Here is a 25467-nt window from a genome sequence, read left to right on the forward strand (position 1 = left end):
TGTTTATTAATGGGTTAATAATATTACAGCAAGTTCAAAGGAGCCATGTGTATGCTGTGGGCAGCTCTTAAACCTTTGCTGAAATGTGTAACATGTGGCTAGTTGGTAGGTGGTCATAAATAATTAATTGCTGTATTAAATTAGGATTCAGACATGAAGCTAAATTGTGTCCTCTGTCTCCTCTCCCTGCACACATCATGCCTGTATGATGATGGTACCTGTATTTTCCTGATCTGGTAGGGATCAGAACACTGCACTGAACACTGAAGCAAGCAAGATAATTTCCACAGTTGTTATCTGAGTAAAAATGAGGTCTTGTTGGACCTTCCCCCAGCCACCCTCATGCAACACTTACTTTGTTCATTGTGGCTTCCCTACTCGATGTATTTTCCCCTCCACTAGCCCCCTCTTGCCAGCCCACCACTTTGTCATATGTGTAAATGTCAAGTGGCTTTAAAAATGAATCAGAATATTATTTCTGTCACCCTCAGATATCTGATCACCTCCATCTCTGTACTTGCCCTCAGAAGCTTTATGTAATTACTTGGGATGGGCAGAGTTTGACTAATTTAGTAACAGATAAGTATTAAGTGAATTACTGGAACTTGCTCGGTTCCTCAGCCAGACAGCAGGCTTTCCACATCTCTTTCATTAGTTGTAGCAACTAGTATGTTCAGTACCTCATCCCACATCACATTAGAGTCAATGCCAAGATTTGAGAGGGTGTGCAAGAGCAGTAATTTCTCATTTGGTCTCAAATTAGGGCAAAATTAAAACTTTGTGAAAACAAACTTGATTCATTTTTCCAGGAAATTGATCTTTGGTTTATTTAATTTCCAAGCCTTTAAAGGTATTTTAAAATTTAACATACTGTATATAAACCAGGGTATGAATTATAAAAATTAGGATAAAAATGTAAATGTTGACATAATTTTAAAATGTACATTTCCATATGAAATGCAAGTATAGAGAGTTGGAATAGTAGTTAAGCATTTGGGGTTTTTGGGGGGGATAGAATATTTGCATTCTCAACCAAGTAATTTACCAAGATGAATTTGCAAAACATTTTGGTCTACCTGAGACTTCTCGCTTTAATTTCAGCAGAGTCTAAACCACCAAATGTCACCTTCAGCTCCGTGTGCAGGACTCTTCACTAGAGAGAAATAATAAAATTCTGTGGCTTCATGGAGCTGTTTTGGTTTATTCAGTGAGCATGGATTTATTCAGAGGGCCCTGGAGGTTCAGAGAACTCAAACCTCATTTTCCATCTAACTAGCAACAACCAATATAGAGTCATAGAATGGTTTAGAATGGTTCGGGCTGGAAGGGTACAGATAATCTAGCTCCAGTCCCCTGACCCTGACATCCTCTGCTAGGCCAGGTTACTCAAGGCTTCATCCAACATGGCCTTGAAGGCCTCCAGGGAGGGGGCGTCCACAACCTCCCTTGGCAGCCTGTTCCAGTGTGCATATGATACACATACACATTCCCACATGGTATAGTTACAGCTGGATGGTTGTTGACCTTCTATAATAGTTCATTCCCAGAAAATACAGCAGAGATGTAGGGCTGAATGGAGCCCATGTTTGGTCAGAGACATTCTAGCTGCCTAGTGAGTAACAGATTCAAGTAACTCAAGGTGCAGGTGCTGAGTTTGCTCTTTCTTGCTATTTGGTGCCATGTTTAGTCACTTGCTGTAAGTCTGCACTGTCACTCATAATTGGGTTTAAGAGTGATTGTGGCTATGACAGAGCATTTGGAAGAGACTATGTGGTTTGTAGTGGAATGGTTTTATGAATAGGCCTAACTTTGGGGTTTGGGGTGGGAGAGAGGGCAGGCTTGAGAGTGAGTGGAGCTGCATGGATGCATTTGGAAGAGATGATATAGTCTTGAGAGGAATATCAGGAGTGGGCATGGTCTTTGGAAAAAATGCAGTCCTTGATGTGCTTTTGGAGATAGTGTTTGGCCTGACCTTGCCTGCGGTGCTTCAGAACTTGTCTTTCCTTTTTTGTGTGTCAGGATTGGTGCTTCCACCTCTGCTGGAAGTTCTTTTTTTGATCTTGCATCTGACATTTCCATGGCATCTTGCCCCCACTGGAGGTCAGTCCTCACATAGATCTTGTAGTATGCTGTAGTAAGGAATGGGCAGAAGGGAAGCAGAACCAAGCAGCCATTACACTTTCAGTTTCTAACCAAAGATTCACTGTAAATTGTACAATGAGACCTTTAAAACATGATTTTTATCATGTGCAATTGCACAATATATGAACAGCTGTTGCTGTTGACAGCACCTGTGAACTACGCTGGGAAGTCTCATATCAGCAAATAGCAAAGACTGGTCAGGGAAAGATAGGGAAAGTACCTAGGGTTTAATGGCTGAACAGGAGGACATGCAGAGAGCACAGATCGCCCATAGTAATTAACTCCCAAGAAGTGCACAAGGATCATTAAAGATCTTGCAAGGTATGACAAACAAGATGTAATTATGAAATAGGATGAATCACTCCTAAAAATTATTATTAATCAGGCTATGAACTGTGATGGTGATGAGAAGATATAAAGTATTAATTGCTATGTGGTGGTTAATTACTATATCCTCAGGTTGCCATAGTCCTAATTAAAAAAAAATATATATTCACTTCATCAAGATTAATTCCAGGATAAGGTACCACAGAGTATAAGAAAAGGCATTAAAATTCTGTCTGCCATAATCATTTTTATTAGTTCTGGTCCTGGATGAATCTGTAGAAGGTGATGGTATTCATCTGAGAGAGTTCACCATAAATATGCTTTTATAGGTGACCTGGTTTTGTAGCCTGCTGTAGTCTGGTGCTGCTGAAGGGAACAGAAGTGTTTCTCTTCTCTGTAATATGAGGGAAAGAGGCCCGGAGGTCATTGAATCAGAATGAATGAACACCAATGTATGTATTGCCATATTCCAGAAACACCTGATCTCAACACTTCTTTCTACTCATAAAGCTCTTCTTACAAAGCTTGTAGCAACAACTGTATTTTTTTCTAGTGTATCTGATATCAAGAACTTCAGTAAGGAAGCATCGCTCCGTATTATGGAAGCTCAGGAGTCTACCTTGGCTTTCTGTTCCATAGTATCACATGGTCATTGTTCTCTTCCCTGGCTGGCCAGTAGCACTGTTGCAAAACTAGTCCTGGGTAGTGAGAACTAAATGTGTTTCCTTACACAGGACTGACCTGTGACAACATGTGAGCCAAAATGGAAGACAAATCCTGTGTGCACATTTGACCAGAGCAGGGAACTCTAAAGACTGTTTTTTAGAGTAACACAATCTTACTTCTCTAGAGTAGTTTGAAAGAATTGTGGTTTCATCTCTGTCACTAAGGGGTCATTGGTGATGAAAAGCCTGTAGTTTAGTAGCTGTACCATATATATGTGGTAGTATGAGAAGAAATTTATTCCTGGAGCCTCTCTGCCTATACCTCTTCTCTACCCCTCAAGCTCCTTTAAATTTTCTTCTTCTGCCTGGAGCTCTTCCATATCTGCTTATGATAATGTTCTTCTGATAATGCTTTTGACCATCCTAGCATTGTATGAAGTCTGACTTTAAAGTAGTCAAACTTTTGAAGAGGTATTGTCTGAGCTTTATAGCTGAAATGTGATGTAGCAAGCTCAGAATTAGATTGCTTTTGAACAATCTGAGTCATGAGTTGGCAGAAGTACCAGCTTTAGCTTTAGCTGGCTTGCTCAAAAGATCTCAGATTTGTGCTGTTATCTTGGTACCCATTTCAACAGTCTCCATCTGCACTACATACAAGCAGCATCACTTGGTTCCAGGTTTATAGTAACTTTATTAAAATTTAAACCTTCTGTTAGCAGAATTTATCAGTTTAAAAAATATAAAACATTCATGTGTACATAATTCTCTAGGGCAGGGAGTTCCTACGAGTTTGTGAAATACAGAGAACAGAGATAACTTTTTCAGAGAAAGCCAAAGGAAAAGTAAAACAATTGTTTCAGGTTTGTGTTGCATGAGGGTGAAACTGAAGTAACTTTACAGAACAAAGTGGATAGGATAAGTCCTCTCCAGCATGAAGATGAATAAGATTACATTGACAGAATGGCTTGAGTTGAAAGGAACCTTAAAGATTATCTAGTTCCAACTCCCCTGATGTGGGCAGGGACACCTTCCACTAGACCAGATTGCTCGAAGCCTCATACACTCAATTATTCCAGGTCATCCCTTGCTGAAAGCATCCATACATCACTGTGGACTGAGCTAATGGTGCAATTCTGTGCATAAAAATAAAATACCCAAGGATCTTCTTCTGAGTATTGTGCTGATCAGGTGATAGCCTGAAGCATGAGATTGGTTTACTTAGATTATATGAGTACCATTAAATTACATAGCACCTTTTCAGACCCTGTACCCAATGTGAGACATTTTTGACCTCCATCAGGATGGAGGTTTACACTCATCCAGCTCTGTGGGAGGTCATCTTTTTCCCTATAGTACATGGAGCTATCTCCCATTCACCCTTAAATACCATACTGATCAGGACAGCAAGGATGAGAAGATATCTACAGTCAGTTATAAATAAATATTGGCAAGCATTTTAGAAAACAGAGTGACAGGGTCCAGCTGTGAAATGCAGCAATGAGCAGATATTCAACTGGTGATGAACAGTGCGTTTGGTCAGAGATTTTATTGCCAATTAATAAATAGGAATGAAAAGCAGATACTAAAACTTTCTTCCCTGTTCTGTGCAGGAGTGATTATGATGCCATCTAGTTGGCCTTAGCTGCTTGGTTAGACAGGCTCATCTGCCTTCAGTGGCTCGTCTTTCTTCTATATTCTTCATAGCAGGCTGTGCCTGTTTGTGGTCAGGTTTTACACAGATCTTGACACCTTGTTTGTTGATAAACCTATAGGAAGAAAGCAAGCAAAACAGAGAGTCATTAAATTACAGTCTCCTAACCCATGGGTACTGTTCCTGGGCTTTATACAGTGTGATGAGTAACATGGTAAAACCACATGACATGCCAGAGTTTGTATTTGGAATAATAGCAGCTAGCAACATTAGTTATGGCATAGCTATGTAAGTAATGTACATGGTCATGTGCAACCTACATTTCCCAGCTCTCTGAGGCCCACCTCTCTCCAGGCCCTCAGCTGCCAGGTGACTGCTTCATGGAGGAACAGGAAGGGTGGCCTGAGATAGCCACATTTAGTGGCCTGGGCTGTGATGATGTCCCTTTCCTTTTCTAGGGTAATGTGTTTGCACAGCCAAGTCTGAAGGTGAATATAAGGTGGATACTTACATGATAGCCTCTACTGGACCTTGTATCTTTTCATAGCTGACGAGGTTTTTGATGTTCAGTTGCCGTGCAGACAGACGTACACAATTATATCTGCGCATGGACTGACTTACAATGCTCCCTAGAAGGGGAAAAACAGGTAAATGACAAAGGCAGTTGATCCTAAATTCATACTTAGCCATAATTACTGAATATAATATGAATTCCAGCAGATTCCCAGTTGTGGTCAGAACATGTCTCATAATGTAGAACCACAATACCGGTCACACAAGAGAGATTAAAGTATTGTTTGTGATGCATCCTGCCATCACTAAAATTTTATTGCTATTTCAGTGAAGATACTCATCTTCATCTGTTCTGATGAACACTTGTATAATCATTCTGCCTCTAGGGAGCCACTGCTTCCATAGAAGAGAAGGTATTTGATACAACACCTAATTAGGTCTGTATCATCTCCAAATCATGTTCATATGGACTAATGTTAAGAGCCAGCACCTTTACAAGATGGATTTCCAAATGCCATCTGCATGTGTATAAGTCCTTCTACTTCCCAAGTGAAGGAGAGCAAGGCTACTTGTCTCATACTGGACATCCATAATCAACAACAAAACCCCAAACTGCTGAAGGAAAGGGAGGTTTATCTGGCAGAAAAATAAGTGCTTGTATATACTTGCTAGAAGTCTGGTTTCACAGGCAATAGTGCTGCTCAATCCTCTCTTTTCTGCAAATTTCTCATACATTTCAGGCAAATGCACTGGGGATTAACAAAGGATGATATCAGTATAAAACTTTCCAGGCCATATTTACCTTACATGATGATGACTACAAATGGGAACTTATTTAAGCAAGATGGTCCATTAAACCATGTGCCAAAGTGCCATGTCTACACATTTCTTAACACCTCCAAGGATGAGCTCCACCACCTCCCTGGGCAGCCTGTTCTAAAGAAAAGGCCTCTGCTTGCTACTGTCTGGATTTTCTCCCGTCCATCAGAGACAAGGTTGACAAGACATGAGGGGTACAAATATAATACTGTCGTACTATGAGGTTTCTTCTTAAAGAACTTCCACAGAAACTGGATTAAGACAAGTCCAAGAGATGTTCAGGTATGACTTGCAAAATATAAACCCTGCTTCTCATAATCTCATTATCTGTGAGGTTTTCTTTGTTTGAAACAATTGGAATAGCTGAGGCAAACAGGCATCAGCCTTTGGAGAAATTGCACAGCCAGTGCAGAGCTGCTAATGCTTGAGGGTTTTTTTTTTCCCAAAGGAGTATTTTTTCTGACCTTGTTTTAGACTTGATTAGTATGATGGATTTTTTGATGATTCATTAGAAGTATGTATCTTACTGCCTCACTCAGACTAGTTTTCAAAGTATGGTACCAAAGAGCTCAAAGACAGTCAAGCAATCCTTAGTAGTCTTGGAGACAGTCTCTTTACTACTTAATTGTCTCCAGAAAATGCATTCAGGGAATAGCAGCAGAGTTTCTCTAAGCCTGGGAACAAATGAGAACAAACCCAAACCACTCTGCACCTATAACTGTCTTCCCCCCACACCCCAATCATTCCCCTTTCTAATCCTTTTTCAGGCCCTTCAGGCTTGGTGGTGTTAATGGCAAATTCCACAACCTGGAGAATGACATTACAAAGTGGCAGTCTCTTATACATAACCACACGTTGCAGCGATGAACAGTAGTAGCATTAACCAGAGTATGAGAATGTGGTGTGATCTAGCTGTAGGGGCACTAGGTCAACATACTCAGTGTGTAGCTACATAATCATGTGAAAGCTTAGCAGGTCTCAGTTTGGTTTTGGTGTGGTTTTGTGAAGAGGCATTTTCTATGTGTTTCTCTTTGCATATTTTTGTGGGTTTGCATATGAGCATTTTCTGTGATTTTTATGTGCTCCTTTGCATGAACCTGATTGTCTATAAGAAGACATGGACTTTTGAGTGCATATTCATATTTTTCCAGGAGACACAAAGCCAAACCAAAACTCACAGATTTAAGCATCACTGGACAAACTCATTTAAAGCACAGCCAAAACCCATGGCTTATCTTAGTGCTGAGAAGTGATCTCAAACAAGATGCTCAATTGCAAGAAATCAAGAAGAGAAGACATTGTGTAAATCCATTGCTCTCCTTTGCAGTTTTTGTTCATAGTTTGCCTGTCTGTACCAAAATACTTGCATAAAAATAAGCAAAGAAACAGTATGTGATACTGTAAGAACTTTTAAAAATGGGGATATTAGAGGGATTAAGGCTATATAGTTGAAGACAACTAAAATAATATCGTAAAATACATATAAAAGTAGTCTATTGGGAAAAAGAAAGAAGTACATCTGATTGAACAGATATTTTTCATAAAATACTATCAGCCTATAGAACTTACAGCTATATGGCAGCAGTGAAATTAAAAGCTGTTGTGCCTTCAAGATTTCATGATTTTAAGAGAAAGAATAATGTACAGAATGTCTTCAGGTCTTCTAAGGCACAGAAACTCTCCTTGCATTAGGGCAAAAGCCAACCACTAATTGACAGGGCATCAGATGAAATCTTCCATAATGCTGCCTTTCTTGCAAATTTCATCTGATGAATCATCCCTGGCTGAGAATTAATCCTGCTCATCAGACCTCTGGTACAATGTGGAGCAAACCCTGTCTTCCTCTTGAGTTATAAACTTACCTTCCACGGTGTGCATAGCGAGGATGCCAAGACAGAAGATGACCAGGAGAGCTGCAATGTGGAGTTTCATTGCTGGTGGCTCCTTTGTGAAGGCAGAGAAGAAAGTGGCTGTTACCAGTCCTCTTTCACAGAGTTTATATATTGTCATTTGGTGGTCAGTTCTTGTGTTCACTTTTGGGGCGTCATGGCGGGGCTGACGATAAGTGGAAAAAACTGAGTGGCAGTACTTTTCTGGTGGCAGAGAACCACCTCCTTTTCCCCTCAGTTCTTCACTAAGCCCCCCTTTGAAGGCTTTTCCTGCTCAAACCCCACTGTGGTTGCACTTGATTTTGTGTTGCAAAGTGATATTTCTTTCAAGCTGCAAAAAGTGAGAGCTCTTGTTCTGTGGTGGAAACCTTTAATAAATGTTCCTGTCCTTTCACACCTCCATTTAGAGAGCTGTAGCTAAGCTGCACCGCAGAGGCACAGAGTAACATTCAGTTACCTCTTCACCCAGTGGACCACTTAAATGGGGAAGTGGGAACAAAAGTGTGATGGAAACAGGAACGCCTTGGCTTTTTCCATAGTGACTAGAGAGTTGGTCACTTTAACACACAGCTTTTGAAGGGGTATTACTCCTATTTCCTATGGATGGTGGAACTTGGCAAAACTCTTCTGTTTTCTCTCTGCATTGGTATGGCCAAAGCCGCAATATTGACATGTGCTGGGAGAAGGAAGAGTGAATATACTTTTAGACATAGAGGCAGATCCACAAACCCTTCTGCCAGTCAGGCACAATTAATACACAACACTTTCAGAGAGGAATAAAAGTTCTGTTGTATTTATGTTTTTTGTTTTGGGGTGTTTTATTGTTTTGTGGTGTGGTCTTTCTGTTATGAAGAGTACAGCCCAAGAAAGTAACCAGGCAACCAGAGAGGCACAATTTATAAGAAAGAAGAAAAAAGCTCCTTGCACTTTCATGCAGACATGGTGTTAATAGCAAATCTGTCAACTTGTTTCAGTTGTACCTCTTTCAAGAGTCCTTTTGTGTAACCTGTGCTACTGCTATTGCTCAGTTCTAGGTGTCCTTTCTATGTTATGGTAAGGTGATCTGAGGTATTAGACAGATGATTTTAAGGTCTCTACCAGCCTTAATGATTCTATGCCAGCAGTCTTGTACCTAGAGGTATTTTTCAAGCAAGGTGTGGACCTCCAGGCCACACATGAAGCAGCATCTGTGCTGGCATCATCATCCAGAGCTTCTGAGAACAAGTCTGTCTGAGGTTGTAAGGCAGTGGTATAGAATAGCTATCAGTGCAAAATCTGGAGCAAGTGTCCATTCATGGAGCCTGAAGTTTCCCCTGTTCTTACCTCCAGGTCTTACCACATCTGGTTACTTCCAGTTTTCCAAATTATTGGTAACTTCAAGGTAATTTTTTTTTCTATGGGAATAGTATGTGGAAGTCAGTTCCCTAAGATTTCCCAGGGAAATTAAGATTGAGCTAACAACTGAGGTCAGATACTAGACTCCTAGGTTGTAATGGCTGGTTTGTAACCTCTGGAAGGCTTTGTAGGTCTTGCAGGCAGAGAACAAGCTGCCAGGTTTACTTCTCTCTATGCACAGTCCTTGTTTCTTATGGTTTGATTCTTTTGTCTTACACACACCATGCAGCCCAGGGAAAAACAATGATAAAAGCATATTGTAACCAGATGTCAGATACTTGCTGGTTTAGTGAATGCCTGCTAAACACCTTTGCAACACTAAGGAAGTTGCAAGGAAATGGAAGCCAAAACTTCAGCAAAGCTCTTAAAGAGGGCATGATGCCACACAGGGGAGTGTGTTGACCTCAGCAACACTATTGGGAAATCTATGTTAATTGTGTGTCCAAGCACTGTGGTAATTTGCTGTTTTGCTGTACATTGCCTGAAATCACTCATAGAATCATAGAATGGTAGAGTTTGGAAGGGACCTCTGGAGATCATCTAATTGAAACACCCCTGCCAAAGTAGGGTCACTTGGGCAGTCCACATGGAATGCAAGCAGACAGGTCTTGAAAGTCTCCAGAGAAGGAGACTCCACAACCTCTCTGGGCAACCTATTCCAGGGCTCCATCACCTTCACAGAAGTTTTCCCTGAAGCTGAGGCAGAGCTTCCATGTTCCAGTTCATATCTGTTGCCCCTTGCTCAATCGCAGGGCACCACTGAAAAATACTGCCCCTGTCTTCTTGACACCCACCCCTCAGATATTGTAAACATTAATAAGACCTCTTCTTTGCCCTCTCTTCTCCATACTAAACAGCCCCAGGTCTCACTCCTTCTAACTTTTTTGGTGCTTGTCAGCTTTGAGATGCAAGATAGCAGCTTTGTCCATGATGGCCAGGACTTTTCTCCCCATTAAGAGAGAAGATGCTCCCCCACATCTACTCACTGATATGGCATGTATATATATGTACATACTCACTGCTTTGAGAGGAAGACTCATACATGAACCATCTCAGAAAAAGTCAGTTTTTCTGACCACAGAGGCTTCTGCAGATAGAAGATTCATCCCTGAGGTGTCATCAGATAGCCCATTGCTTTTTCAGTTTTCTACCATTCTTAATGTGGGGTGGAAAAATTGTCCCATGGTAAGTTTTTCCCCTCTGAATTTCTCATTTGTTGTGGTCTCCTGGGCTGTTGTTCTGTGTAGCTGGCTTTTGCCCAGTGCATTTTACTGCCCTGTCTGTGGATATTTGGTGATCTCTGATATTTTAATATTGTATAAGGCTCATTTTGGACTCTAACACTGGTGTGTACTGCCTCTGTGCTGTGACTAAAGCTTAGTGCAAGATGATCAGATGTACAGTCTTTCTGTTTTTCTTGCTGGTAAGTCATATTGAAAAGACAGCTCAATAAGTGCCCAAGGTACATATCCTGTTACTGCATCTCTTGCTCTGGAGAAGTTGAATGCTAATGATACTTGTCCTGGAGCTTGACTGCTGTTTTTGTGTCTCACTCATCACAGGCTGCTTGCAGAGCATTCTGAAGAAAAATAGGCATGTTCAGCTTGTGATCCATGGACAGATGAAATGAACCGTGTGGTTAGAGAGTTCTCTGATAGTTTGTAGAGTCTGAGCTGTGGATAAGATGACCACATTACCACAGTGCTTCCCAATCCCTTGGCTACAGGTACAATGCTATGTGCCCCTTCTCCTCTCCACATCATATTTCACACATACACTCTTTGCTGAGAGAAAGTGGGTACAGACAGTGGATATTGTGGGTATGGATGTGTAGATACATATCAGTTTTTAATCTTTGAAGCCTGCTCACGTGCAGGAAACCACAGGCTCTAAGTTAGTCTCCTAGGCTTCCTCTCTAATAAGGGGAGAGGCCAGGACACACAATCCTGGGAGAGGAAAGCAATAGAGAGCTCCTGCTGAAGGAAAAGAAATATGCAGCAAGCAGAATGTTTGGCCTAATATTAGAGTTTATTTACCAAGGTAGTGTCTAAAGTATTGCATCAGGCCAAGACCTTTACAAATACCTAAATACTATGCACTCCTAGAAACGAGTGTCTGTGGTGAATATTCCACAGCCCCTGGAACCTGAAGATGGGCCAGCAGGTGACCATCACTTTTGAAGACTACATCAGAGCATTCAGTGACTTTAAGGGGGGGGACTTAAGAACCTCAGTTTAGGCACATCTGTATCTCAGACAATAGTTTTTAGGATGGAAGATGTCACCTTCAGGACATACAAGTCTATCTCTACTATCTACAAAACCAACATCTGCATGTGCCTTTTGCCAGACATAGAATTGTAAAGTAATAAAGTTGTTTTGGTTGGAAGAGATGTTTCAGGTCTCTGAGCCCAACCTTCAATCTAAGACCACCATGGCCATTAAACCACATTCTGAAGTGCCATGTCCACATGTTTCTTGAACACCTTCAGGGGCGCTGACTCCGCCACCTTCCTGGGCAGCCTGTTCCTATGCCTGATCACTCCTTCTGTAAAGAAACTTTTGCTAGTATCCAACCTAAACCTCCTCTGGCACAATGGTGATTCAGGCTAGGCAGGGTGAATCTGACCCTAGTGTGTTTTGGTTTTCCATTGCTTTGTCACTTTAGCTCTGTATATTTCATGCTGATTTCAGAGGTAGCTGAAATGGCATTTTATGTTCAGTCTTTCTCATTCACATTGTAATGGAGTAGAAACAAACACATACTTGGTGCTCACATCTCAGCTGAGAGGCAATGACTTTAATCTAATTTGATCACTTAAATCATATTTTTAATAACTACTCTGTTTTGTGCTCATTTTGGCAGAACTCCTCCTTTAGAAATGTAACCCTATTAACAGTACTTTCTCTTAATCATAATAGAGTTGTTGCTTGTAGACCATCTGTTTCCACTACCATACTGCCAGCTTTTCCCTGGTTCTGCTAGCATGCTCCTGCTCTGATGCATCAGGTGCTCTTCAGTAAGTTATTTGTATCAACATCTTGAAGCATACAGATATGTAAAGTTAGACTCAGAATAGCTGGGTTTAAAAGGGACCTGGAACCAAAGCTATACAGGCCACTCTACTCTCTCCAGTCAACTTCAGCCAGCTGTGTGTGGGCATGCAGCTGTTTTGCTGATGTTTTAAGCTGATGCAACACAGATGTGTCATTCTCTGTGTGGCAGAGGTCTTTGATCTTTCTTTCATTTAGTGTTGTTTTGATTTTTTTTTTCCCTTCAGTAGCAGTCATAGACTTACCTGAGAGTTTACAAGAGGAAAACTCTGTACCTCATCGTTATAATCTTAGTCTGGTCTTTTGGTTCTTTGTGAGATGCACACCAGGAAGCCAAATAAGCACCAGCCAGTGCTATTGGTGCAAAGATTCACAGCAGCAACTACAGCTTAATTCTGTAAAGGTGTCTAAATATTGTACATGCTGAAACAGGAACAAAATACCTTTGGGCATTTGTGGAATACTCTCAATCCATCCTCTTGCTTTTTCTCTTCCTTCTTATGTTCTGTTTGTTATTTATTTTACTTTGTTCTCTCATGTAAAACAGAGAATGCAGATTTTGTTTAGCACTTCTTTCTGTGCGTGTTGTATCTGTAGGATCAAGGATGTGGGAACCAAGTCTTATTCTCTTAGTTTCCAGGAGAAGAAATAAGCTTAATGTGTGAGAAAAAAACCCCAACTTCTTGGTTAACCATGGGTAGTCAGTGTCTGTAGACACAGCAGATGGATCTGAGCCAATATGCTGCTTCTAGGTAAACCTGGGCTTTCCTCAGAAAATTGAAGAACCATAGAATCTTAGCATAATTTGTGCTGTAAAAGGCCTCTAAAAGTCATCTAATCCAAGTAGGGATGTCTTCTTCCAGATCAAGTTGCACAGAGCCCCATCCAGCCTGGCCTCTAATATTTCTGCAGATGGGGCATCTACCACTTCTCTGTGCAACCGCTTCTAGTGTTTCACCAATTTCATTGTAAAAAAACTTCTCCCTTACACCTAGTCTGAATCTAGCCTCTTTCAGTTTAAAACCATTAACACTGGTCCTTTCACAACAGACCCTGATAAAAGGTCTGTTCTCATCTTTCTTATAAGCCCCCATTAAGTACCAAAGGACTATAATAAGGTCTCCATGGAGTCTTCTCTTCTCCAGGCTGAACAACCCCAACTCTCTCTGTCTTTGTAGGAGAGGGTTTTCAGCCCCTGATGATTTTTGCAACCTCCTCTGGACATGCCCCAGCAGGTCAATGTCTTTTTTTGTACTTAGGACTCCAGAGCTGGACACACTACTCCATGTGGGGTCTCACAAGAGCAGAGTAGAGGGGGAGAATCACCTCCCTTGCCCTGCTGACCACACTTCTTTTGATGTAATCCAGGGTACAGTTGGCATTCTGGGCTGTGAGAACATGTTGCCAGCCCATACCCATAACGTAATCTGAAGCCTTCCTTGCTAGCTTAACAAAGATGTTCTTACCTTACTTTCTCAGACAGACCATGTCTTGGGATCTATCAGCAGAATGGTTCCTCAAAGAAACTGTAAAAGTCAAAGCCATTTCTAGAATAATGGCAGATTTGTGACCAATGGCCACTGAGAAATGGATTAACTGGGTGTGCTGAAGAGTTTGTCTTGGTCCACAAAGCAAATTGATTTACAGATTCATTAATGACTTGCCTGCTAAAATCAAACATATACTTACTAAGTTTCTGGATAACATGAAGACAGGAACTTCTATAGTCACATTAGAAAGGACGAGAATACTTTATTTTAAAGAAATGTGGAAATGGTCTAAGATGAAGAATGAGCTTTGGTATTCTAAGTAGGTATGAGTACAGTATAAACCAGACTGGAAACAGCAGGCTACATAACTGCTCTGAAAAAAAAAGACTGGAGTTTACAGTAGATAAACTACATGTGTCATCAGTGTCATGACACTTCAAATAAGCCCCCCAAAAAGAAAGATGCACCAAGAAGAATTGTAAAACACATGTAGGACACTCAGATGTTGTTTTCTCAGTGGGAAACAGCTTCCTCAACTGTATCTCATGTTTTAGAGAGAGGCCCTTGGACAATCTGGCCACACTATTCCTGATACAAGGCAGGATGCCTGGCTTATATCAGGAACAGTGTGGCCTGCAGGTCTAGGGATGTGATTAACCCCCTCTGCTCAGCACTGATGAGGCCACATGTTGAGTACTGTGTCCAGTTTGGGGCTGCTCACTACAAGGATGTAAAGGTCATAGAATGTGTCCAAAGAAGATCAACTAAGCTGGTGAAGGGCTTGAACATAAATCTTATGAGGAGTAGCTAAGGGAACTGGGTTCTTTTGGTCTTCAGAAGAGGAGGCTGAAGGGAGACCTCTCAATCTCTCAGACTCTCAAACTCTCTCAAACTCCCTGAGGTTGTAGTGAGCTAAGGGTCAGTTTCTTCTCGCATGCAACAAGTGACAGGGCAAGAGGAAATAGCCTCACATTGTGCTGGGGAGGTTCAGGTTGGATATGAGGAAAAAGTTCTTCACAGAAAGGGTTATCAAGCATTGGAACAGGCTGCCCAGGGAGTTGATGGAGTCAACATCTCTGGAGGCATTTAAAAGACACATGGATGTGGTGCTTAGGGGTGTGGTTTGGTGGTAGTGGCGGGATTGTGAGCTCGAGGTGAGTGGTTTGACTTGATGATCTCAAAAGCCTCTGCCAAGATCAACACTTCTATGATTCTGTTATTCTGTGGTGTTTGGATTCCTTTGCTCTGTGACAGTCATTATGGTGAGTATGCTGAAGAGCTTAAGAGTGTTAGGGGAAAGGGGATATTACAGATATGAGAACACAGTCAGTGATATTTGTGTGCCTCACTCTCATCTTCTGGGTATGTGTTATTATTTACAAGTACTCAGATTTTTTTTCTTTTCACTGCCATTAAATTCTTCTGCAGTCATATCTGTTTTAATGAATGTTTGGAGCGGGGACTGTGTAAAAGAGAACTGCCATTAAAGCAGCAGGTTCTAGACTGCAGAGCAATACGTGGTACTTACTGCTAAACTTCTCTTGCCTTCTCCCAAGAATTATTCTAATTCTGCAGCATATGTTTTCACATGCCAAAGAAAACTGTGCATGCTCTCCACATGGTTGTGGCTTTTGAGTTCACATGTGCTGAAAGACCTGCTGCACTGAACGCCCCTATTCTTCTGGCTTTCCCTCGCAGTGAGGCACTGTGTGGAGTTTTCTCCTGTTCAGACACTAAGTATTGGAAAATTTGTAGGGATTTTTGCCTAATCACAGAATGGTAGGGGTTGGAAGGAACCTCTGGAGATTGAGTCCAACCCCCTGCCAAAGCAGGATCACCTAGGGCAGGCCACACAGGAACACGTCAGGTGGGTTTTGAAACTATCTGGAGGAGACTCTACAACCTCTCCTGGCAGCCTGTTCCAGGGCTCCAGCACCCTCACAGGAAAGCTTTTCCTCATGTTGAGGTGGAGCTTCCTGTGTTACAGTTTGTATCTGTTGCTCCTTGTGCTATCACTGGGCACCAGTGAAAAAAGACTGGCCCTGTCTTCTTGACACCCATCTTTAATGTAAACATTATTCAGATCCCCTCTCCAAGCTGAGAGAGATGTCTGTTGGACTTTCTCCAGTCGTTCCCTGTCTCTTTTGAACTGGGAGGCCCAGAGCTGAACACAACACTCTAGATGAAGCTTCACTTTTGTTCAGCATTGGTTGAAATTGGTTGAAAAAAACCCCAAAAAACTGTATATAAAAAACCATGAATGGAAGAGAGATGACTAATGCAAAATTCTTTATTTCCTTTCAGTGTCACCTTCTTGAACTTTGCAAAAGGTATCCTTGGGATTTACTTTTTCTTTTTTGTCTCCACATATCTGACTTCTAATAAATGCATTTCTTTTAGACAATAATTACACTCACCAGCATTTTTAATAACCAAATCTTCATAAGGTTCTACAACAGAGGTCAACACATTTGACAAATTCCAATTTGCAGTTCTTATTTAAATATAGAGAGGAAAGTGCTAAGAGATCATTCTGAAATCTTTGCAAGACAAATCCATGGAAGTTTTTTATTTCCAGTTAGTGCCTATTTTTGTTTCTTCAAAGAGGGCAGTAGTAGCCTCTGGACTATGTACTTTGTTGCTGCATCTCTCTGATGATGAACAGTCACACTTTCTAACCACACCACTGGTCAGGTACATCACCTCCCTTCACACCAGTCACTATAATCTGGCAATTTTGGGCCACATCCTGTTCCACAAGCCACTACAGAATTTCTTAAAACTGCTCACAGCACTTGATCCTCACCTGCCCTGTGAAATAAGACTTGGTACTCATGCAGTTCATAGAATCATAGAATCAGTAAGGTTGGAAAAGACCTCAGAGATCATCAAGTCCAACCTGTCACCCAGCACCTCATGACTAACTAGACCATGGCTCCAAGTGTCACCTCCAATCCTTTTTTTGAACACTTCCAGGGATGGTGACTCCACCACCTCCCTGGGCAGCACATTCCAGTGGCCAATAACTCTTTCTGTAAAGAACTTTCTCCTCACCTCGAGCCTAAACTTCCCTTGGTGCAGCTTGAGACTGTGTCCTCTTGTTCTGGTGCTGGTTGCCTGGGAGAACAGACCAACCCCCACCTGGCTACAACCTCCCTTCAGGTAGTTGTAGAGAGCAATAAGGTCTCCCCTGAGCCTCCTCCTCTCCAGGCTAAACAATCCCAGCTCCCTCAGCCTCTCCTCATGAGGCTTGTGTTTGAGATCTCTCCCCAGCCTTGTTGCCCTTCTCTGGATGTGTTCAAGTTGTTCCCTTAAAGAGACACAGACTGAGAAGAAGCATTTTCCCTTCAGCTGGCTTTATATTTCTTGAGCCATTTGCTCAGTGAGCTCGTAACAGCAGGAGGGCCACCGTGGAAATGGAGGCTTAAAAGAGAGGGGCAAGAAAAAAAGAGCCCAGCTCACAGGGGCCTGCAGAAAACACCCACTCATGAAAATCTTCCACTCTGAACTTTCTAACAGAGAGTGCTTCGGGTTTATTCATTCTCATGGTTTTTCCTCCTCATAATGACTGTGAAAGCATGTGTTAGCCAAATGCATCAGTCTGTATTGTTCACCTGAGCTCACTGCAGTGAATGATGCAATGTGGGAGGCAAGAGGGGATGGGAGAATCCCCCTGTCTCTCAGGTTAGCATTCTTTTTCTTTTTTGCAGTTTCAGAGCTTGGGTTGTGAATGTTAAATACTGTTTCGCTCTTCCTTTGCAAACTGCTTTGTCTCTCACTGCGGGCTGCAGAAACCCTTACCATGTCTAAGACAGCAAAACATTAAGAGCTCCCTCCCATGGTTATCATATTTCTTGCACTTATTTCACTTATTTCAGCTTGGTCATGGTCCACTCTAAGCCTCCTCCTTGGTTTAGCATGGTTCCATCTGCAGCACTCCACCCAGATTTCTTTCTGGAAAGGTTTATCAGGCATGGAACAGGCTGCCCAGGAAGGTGTTGGAGTCACCATCCCTGGAGGTATTTAGAAGACATGTGGCTGCAGTGCTTAGGGATGTGGTTTAGTGGTAGTGGCTTAGCAGTACTGGTGGGATTGTGAGATTTAGGTGAGCAGTAGGACTTGATGATCTCAAAGATCTCCCAACCTCAACAGTTCTGTGATTCAGTCTAGCAAGGCACACCAGACCTGATGAACACCTTCACTTTCCTCTCATACCTAACTAAAATTAGCCTCATGTCCCAGTGGCCAGTAAGGTTACCTGTTTGTCACAGGTTTAGTTTCAGTTTGCCCTTTGTGTATTATTTGCTGACATAGGGCACTAGTTTCTTCCATACCCTAGACCACTTTATTTGAGATAACAATTATTTCCCCCATTTTCTTCACAGACATGGGAACAGGTAACCTAATATCTCCTTGATGGGGCTGTTTGTAGTTCAGAGTTAAGCAGGTATTGATTCAGGTCCAAGTTAAATGGGGTTAGAGTCAGCTGATTGTCACTACTTAAAGAATTCAGAGAACTGCCCTGCCTCTTTATCCCAGTCCTTATCTTGCTCCAACTCTTCCCATTGTCATTATCCCTGTGAGCTATTTTGCCTCCTCTCATCATGTGTAAACAGCAGATTCATTTTAAGTAATGACAATGCTCTTGCATAGAGCTTCTCTCCTGAGGTTTTCAAAAGGCTGAGAGAGTATTGGAAAGTATCTTTAGGTCTCCTATCTGGCAAAACAGAGAAGTGATGCTGTAGCATTCCTCAGACTGGCTGTAGAGAGGGTGTTGTAGCTCTTTGGGCACTGCTTGTATTGCTGGATTACTGTGCTCTATAAAGGAATAGAGCTCTGGAATGCAATTAGATGCTAAATAAACTGTACAGCCTGGGTCACAGAGGTGTTAGGAAATAGCTCCTCTGAGATAAGCTGGACTCACCTTGACTTAGCAGTAACATTTTTCAATGCCAGTTTACTATAATTATTGTTTAGGTGAGATTTGTATTTCTGTGTATTGTTTTTCAGCAAAGCTCACAGGACGTGTGCAGATCTGGTGCTCCCAGCAGAATAGCAGGATTTCCCTCAGAGAGAGCTAGATTTGGGAAGTTTGCAAACTCTTTGGCTTTGTCTCCAAATTTGTTCCTCAGTCACAGAATGTTTTGGCTTGGAAAGGACATTTAAAGGCCATCTAGTCCTTCCATCAGAGACTTGGCTGAGCCCTACAATTCTGATTTCTTTAGCCTTGAAGCACCCTCATGTTCTCACTGATCTCTTCCTTCTTTGCCCTGTGACTAAATATATCACATTCTATTTTTTTTTGTGTGTGTGTGTGTGTGAGTGATGGAGCACAGTTCTTGCTGCTTGACATCTCATCAGCTAGACAAGGGTCCAAGGCTCTGCATAATTTCTCTAGGGCTTTGTGTGTTTATTTGCTCCTTCTCTGAGTAGGGTGAGACAGGTGGGTCATAGAGTCTGCTCCCCCTTCCTTCAAACCTTGGCTTGTAACGTAGGTAGCTTGTTTAGGGAGTAAGGACCATGCTGCACTGCCACTGTGCATCCTCCTACAAGGACTCATCACCTTGGTGTGTGGCAGCTGAGTATGAAGAATAGGGAGGGAATGTAGAGCTTTCAGGGAACACTGGAATGGAAGCAGATGGAGGTAGCTGCAGTCTAGTTCAGGTAAGTCATAATCTTTACTGATTGGGATAATTAGCTACCCTGAAGAACCAGCTGAAAAGAGAGATTGAAAAGAGAAGAAACTCTCAGGCAGGTGTTAAGCCTTCTTTTCCTGGGTGGAACTAATAGAGGGAGTAGAGAGGAGTAGGGATTTGTATGCATTTAGAGGCTTGGTTGCCTTGGGGAAGCGCAGCCTAATAAAAAGGATTTTGAGGGCAACCTGAGCTGTCCTTTTGTTGTGAGGAAATAAACAATGTTGTTGGCTGTGTTGTGGACACCCCTCATTCTTCCCAGTCAGGAACTGGAGAGACTGATCTTGAAACTGCCCTGGCCTGCCAGGACCTGACTACCAGGCTGGAAGGAGGTGCCTCTTCCCAGCAGTTATTCTCGGTAGGAGTCTTTGTCATGCAGTAGGTCACACTAAGTGGTCTTCTGGACCTTTTATGCCTGAGAAACTGCTGAAAACCATTTCTGCCCACCCCCCATGCCCCGGAGCTTGCCTTGCAGCAATTCAGTTTCAGGCAATTTTGAGCTTCAATTTGCTTAGGCTCCTTCACAGAAGCGAAAGGTTTATTATTCACTAGAAGGTAAAACACAAACTAAACCCCCTTCTTAACTTCCATGAAGGTGTGTGTTCTTGCCTTCTGCATGAAACTCCATGCTCTCCATCTGGAGATGTTCAAGGATGTCTTGGATGTGTTGCTGTGTGATCTGCTTTAAGTGATCCTGCTCTAGCAGGGGGCATTGGACTTAGAATCATAGAATCATATTTCATAGAATCAACCAGGTTGGAGATCATCAAGTCCAACCTATTACCTAATACCTAATAGCTCATGACAACTAAACCATGGCTTCAAGTGCCATGTCCAATCCTTTTTTGAACACCTCCAGGGACAGTGACTCGACCACCTCCCTGGGCAACCCATTCCAAGGGCCCATTACTTTTTCTGTGAAGAACTTTCTCCTCACCTCGAGCCTAAACTTCCCCTGGTGCAGCTTGAGACTGTGTCCTCTTGTTCTGGTGCTGGTTGCCTGGGAGAAGAGACCAACCCCCACCTGTCTACAACCTCTCTTCAGGTAGTCGTAGAGAGCAATAAGATTTCCTCCGAACTTGTGACCCCTGGCTTACAAAACCAATGCTCTTGATAATCTTGATTATCTTCAGAGGTCCTTTCCAACCTCTACCATTCTGTGACCTGTGATTTAGACTAGATATAAGGAAGAAATTTTTTACAATGAGGATGGTGAAATACTGCAATGGGTTGCCCAGAGAAATGGTAGATGTGCTACCCTGGAAGCATTCCAGGCCAGGTTGGACTGGGCTCTGAGCAACATGACCTAGTTAAAGATGTCCTGACTCATTGCAGTGAAGTCAAACTAGATGACCTCAAAGGTTGTTTCCAACCCGAAGTGATCTATGATTCTATGAAAATGATAATCTAACTGTCTTCATTGTACCAGGAACTCTGGCAATGCTGAACGTCAGGTCACAAGTCTCTTGGGTACTGCTCTAAAACAATGCTGATTTTGTGATTTCCCTGTTTCTTCAGTTGGGTATATGGTTCCAAATAATGTAAAAAATGAGATGAGTGTTAGCCCAGTACATGAAACCAAAACTATACCTTCTCTGGCTGCTTACATCTCTGACTCACTTTGAGGTGACATGCTGAGAACTTGCTGTGCTTTTTCTTTACAAGCCTGGACTCCAGAGAGATTTTGGTCAAGGTGAGGTCTCCTTACCCCAGCCTGGATGGCTGTTTTTCTCACAGTTGGCTGATAGGGAGCAAGCTCTCCAGGCCTGCCAGGTTGTAAGCTGACCCAGTGAGTGACATCAAAGTCCTAAATGCAGTCCAAACTGTGCTCCTACCCCATCTGAAACTGGCTGTTCTTGTTTTCCCTAATAATAAACAGCATGGTAGTTGGTGAGGGTGGTCTTGGGGCCATTTTTACCAGAGGGTGCAGACCTTGCCAGTGAATTTTGGGATCCTATTCTGAGAATGTGAAAGGCTGTCAGCTTATATAAAGTCTTATGCAAGAAATTATTCTAGGGAGAATTTAAAGCTGATTTTTCCTCCCACCTGTGGCTATCCATTACATTTTGCCTACGTGTTCTTTCCATGCCTTTTTTATTCTTTAGTGAACTTAATACCTAAGGTACCGAGCACATTAGTAATGCCTGACTGCAGCCCTTGGCCCCTGCATTTCAGTGCTGAAGCTCTGGTGTTACAGAAGCAGGAATGTCCTTGGCCTCCTAGCTGCTCTGTGACCAGGAAGCAACACCTCGTTAATATCTTTTACTGACCAGTGATTGCTAGGTGTTGCCTTGTGGCATGAGAGAAGGAAAAGGCTCTTTTATGGTCTTTGGCCTATCTCCTGGGTATTTATAGGTCTACTCTGCCTATAAATAAACTTGTAACGGTGATTGTCTCACTGCAAGTTATTGAAAGACTTAGTTCTGTGCCAGCATGGCCTCTACTCTGAGCCTCTGCAGGCTTGATTGAATGAACATAGTCTGGGGTCCTGCTGCTCTGCCAGTGCTGGTCACACTTATGGTGCAGCCCAGAACAAGGTTGCCTTCTGGGTTGCAAGCAACCATTGCTGGCTCCTGTTGAGTTTTTCCCATAGATTAGATTAGATTAAATTGATCATGAGCAGTGATGGAAGTGTCTGTCTTTCATGGTGTGTTTTTATCTCTTTGGAGAAACGGAATGGTGTAACAGTAAAGCATAGAGGCACAGATAACAGCTTTTGCGTACAGGGATACTACAGAGTCTAATTTCTGTTTGCTCTCCCACATACTTCAAATCACTGAGAAACTCATTGAATAATTGAGTTTCTCTCCTTGATTCATCTATTTAGAAGGACCTTCCTTCTGGGATGATTAGAGACATGATACTGTACACTGCTTCATCCTGCTCTTTTGAAGAACTGCTGATGCTTCTATACTAATTGTGCACATATGTTTCACTACTGCTGGGTAAACATAGCTGCCTCTGGGTTCAGAATGTCCTAATGGTCAGGAGTGATTTACACTTTAGTTCTTCAATTTAGCATTAAAGCTTTAGTCCAGATGTATTCTGGAAGAAAAGGACCTTCACTCAAGTTCTTACAATCCTGTTTCTGCTTACTTCTTAGATATCTCCTGCCTGGCTCTTTGCCAGAGGTCTGCATAATAGGTATATAAGCAAACATGGCTAATAGGCAAAGAATACAAGTGGAGAAAACCAGAAATCACTCATGCAAGCATTTTTGCTGAAACAATAAACCTAAGAATTGTGTTTATTTGGTGCAGAAATGGCAAATTACTGTATGACTTGCATAAAGGATACAGTTGAGGCTGATAAAATTTAACTTGAGATTTCAAAGTGGGACTTCCAGAGAGAACTGAAAACAAACTGTGGCTAAGGGATGACCCATAGTCATTATCATTTGATAACTAATGATAATATTGCTTAATACAATAAATTAATTCAGAAGCTTTATCACAAATGATTCTCAAATTAAGATGAAGTAAAGTTCATCAAACTGAAGAATTTTCCACCAGTCACTCAATAGGATCTATAAAGCACGGATTTGAAGTCACTTCAAATGCAAATCAATAAGCTTAACACCATCTCTGAATTCTGTGGCTCCAATTATGGTCTTTGTGTCTTCCTAAATTAAGATTAGTGGCACTAACTCTAACAATTTTATTTGCTGGTGTTAAAAGAAAAACATTTCTACAAAATGTTGGGAGTTTTGGTTTGTTTGGGTGGGGTTTTTGGGTGGGCTTTTTTGTTAGTTTTTTTGTGGCTTCATTTTTTTTCTGTTAATAAGGATATTCTTTATCTCTGTCTACTTAAGCAGTTATAGAAAAACACATTAAAATACTTTTTGCCTTTTTTACTTCCCTCCCAGTCTAATATTCCCATTATCTTAAATTTAGGAACAGGTGAGTGAACCATTTCATACTGATGGCATAATTAATTTGTACTGACTGTTTGTATTGAGTTAATTTTGGAAGGAGACTGGAATACAGATTCATGCATTGAAACCCAACATTCTGAATTACTTTTAATAGGGCTTAATAGGTTTCCCACAGTGAACAAGTTTTGCAGTCTTCAGTACAAGTTGCACTCTACAGAATTCTGGATAACAGCAGTGCATATGCCAATATAGAAACTCTGTAGGTGCTGACATTTGAATGAATAGAAACTTTCTTAATTCAGAAAATAGTTTGTTGTACTTTATAAATAAAGTAGGGTATGATAATGTAGTTAAAGGTATTTCACCCTATCCTTTCTGTTGAAACAATGTACTTACAAATGCTCACTGATTCCATCAATCACAATTTTCAACTGTTTAATTTAGGGTATTATAGTTAATTATTGACATTTGTTGTTTTAATTTCATGTAAGACAAAATAGATTCATTTATAATAATATAATCAGGGAAAGACTTGACTAAAATGAAATCCTTCATTTGAATACTTTGAATAATTGATTTTTTTTCCCCTCTAGACTGCTTATTTACAACAAATGGAAATTTATTAAAAGGATAAAGGCACCTCATTAAATGTAAACATTACTGAAATGCAACTAACAAGTAGCAGCGACTGCAGCAAATTGCTCTGTGTGGTTTGCAGTAAGAGCTCCATTTTCTAACAGCTATAGAAATCTATTTTCCCCTCATCTAGTTGTCCCTCATGTTGAGACTAAATAAAGGCATTTATTTATTACCTACCTCTATTTTACATTACAAGAACATATTTAAACTCTCTGCAGGAGATGTGTGTTTCCACTGGTGTTGGATGTATGCCTCTTCTGGATGGAGGCTTCATGTGGCAGTAAGTTCTTTCCCTTCTCACATGGGACAGTACCAATGGAATGTGCATTGGTGGTGGCAAATCCACGTCTGTTCATGATAGCAGCAGTCCTGTGAAATTCAAAGTTAGGCTTCATGTCTGTTGAGTCAGTTAGAAATGTAAACATCTTAAAAACTGGAGAGCCATAACTCTGAGTTTTAAGAAAAACTCTGATAAGAACTTATATCTGGTCTGTTTCTGGCACTGGGAGGCTGAATTGGCAGGCAGAAATCTTGGGATATTGCTTTGTTTGCTCCATTTTATTCTTTCCCCTGCTGTTTCTAATGTCACTCTGCAGCTTTGATCAAAGAAAGCTTTGTTACTTTTTTTCCTCCTTCATCTCTCAAGAAGCTATAAATTTGTATCAACTAACTTCATAAATACAGAGCCCAACTGCCTCCTGTTTTAAAGAAATTCAGCCCTTCTCAGCATGGAAACATGTATCTCTTCTATGGGTAATCCAAAGCAGAGAATTACACAGAATGGTAGGGGTTAGAAGGGGAGATCATTGAGTCCAGCTCCCCTGCCAAAGCAGGATCACATAGGGCAGATCACACAGGAGTGCATCCAGGCAGGTTCTGAAAGTCTGCAGAGATGGAGACTCTGCAAGCTCTCTGGGCAAATCAGGAGGTTTGGTTAATCCAAGAGAATTCTGCAGACTACCTTTGTAAAATTATGTGAATAAAAGAGTAGATTCAAAAGAACTAATTTATGCATGTTTAACAGAAATCAGATCAGATTTTCATTGCCTCCTCTTATTAATGTAGAATTAGTGAAAATGTAAAGCTACATTGTGGGGAGACAGGAGGATAAAACTGGAAATAAGCACATTGAGTAATGGATGTGCAGAAAGTAAGCAAACAAGTTCATTAGTGGATCAATTTAACTGCCTCAGCTCCAGTAATTCATCATGAATCAGGCTCTGCTGTTTTACCTGTTGCCTTCATTTTGTCCCTTGCAAGCAAAATCATGTGCAAATTTAAACATCAGGAGTAGACGAAAGCAGTAAAGATTGAGGC

General features: G+C 41.5%; 1 protein-coding gene across 1 annotated transcript; it reads right to left on the reverse strand.

Annotated features, from left to right (window-relative positions):
• Positions 1-4794: 4794 nt before the first annotated feature.
• On the reverse strand, positions 4795-8128 carry LOC104307197 (lymphotactin). The gene is made up of 3 exons (XM_009908236.2): positions 7980-8128; positions 5297-5414; positions 4795-4900 (listed from the first exon to the last, which is right to left on the reverse strand). Exons 1-3 carry the CDS (start codon positions 8125-8127, stop codon positions 4795-4797), a joined length of 372 nt encoding a protein of 123 aa, XP_009906538.2. The 5' UTR covers position 8128.
• Between the last annotated feature and the right edge of the window lie 17339 nt (positions 8129-25467).

Source organism: Dryobates pubescens, chromosome 8 (assembly GCF_014839835.1).
Source record: "Dryobates pubescens isolate bDryPub1 chromosome 8, bDryPub1.pri, whole genome shotgun sequence".
Taxonomy (NCBI): domain Eukaryota; kingdom Metazoa; phylum Chordata; class Aves; order Piciformes; family Picidae; genus Dryobates; species Dryobates pubescens.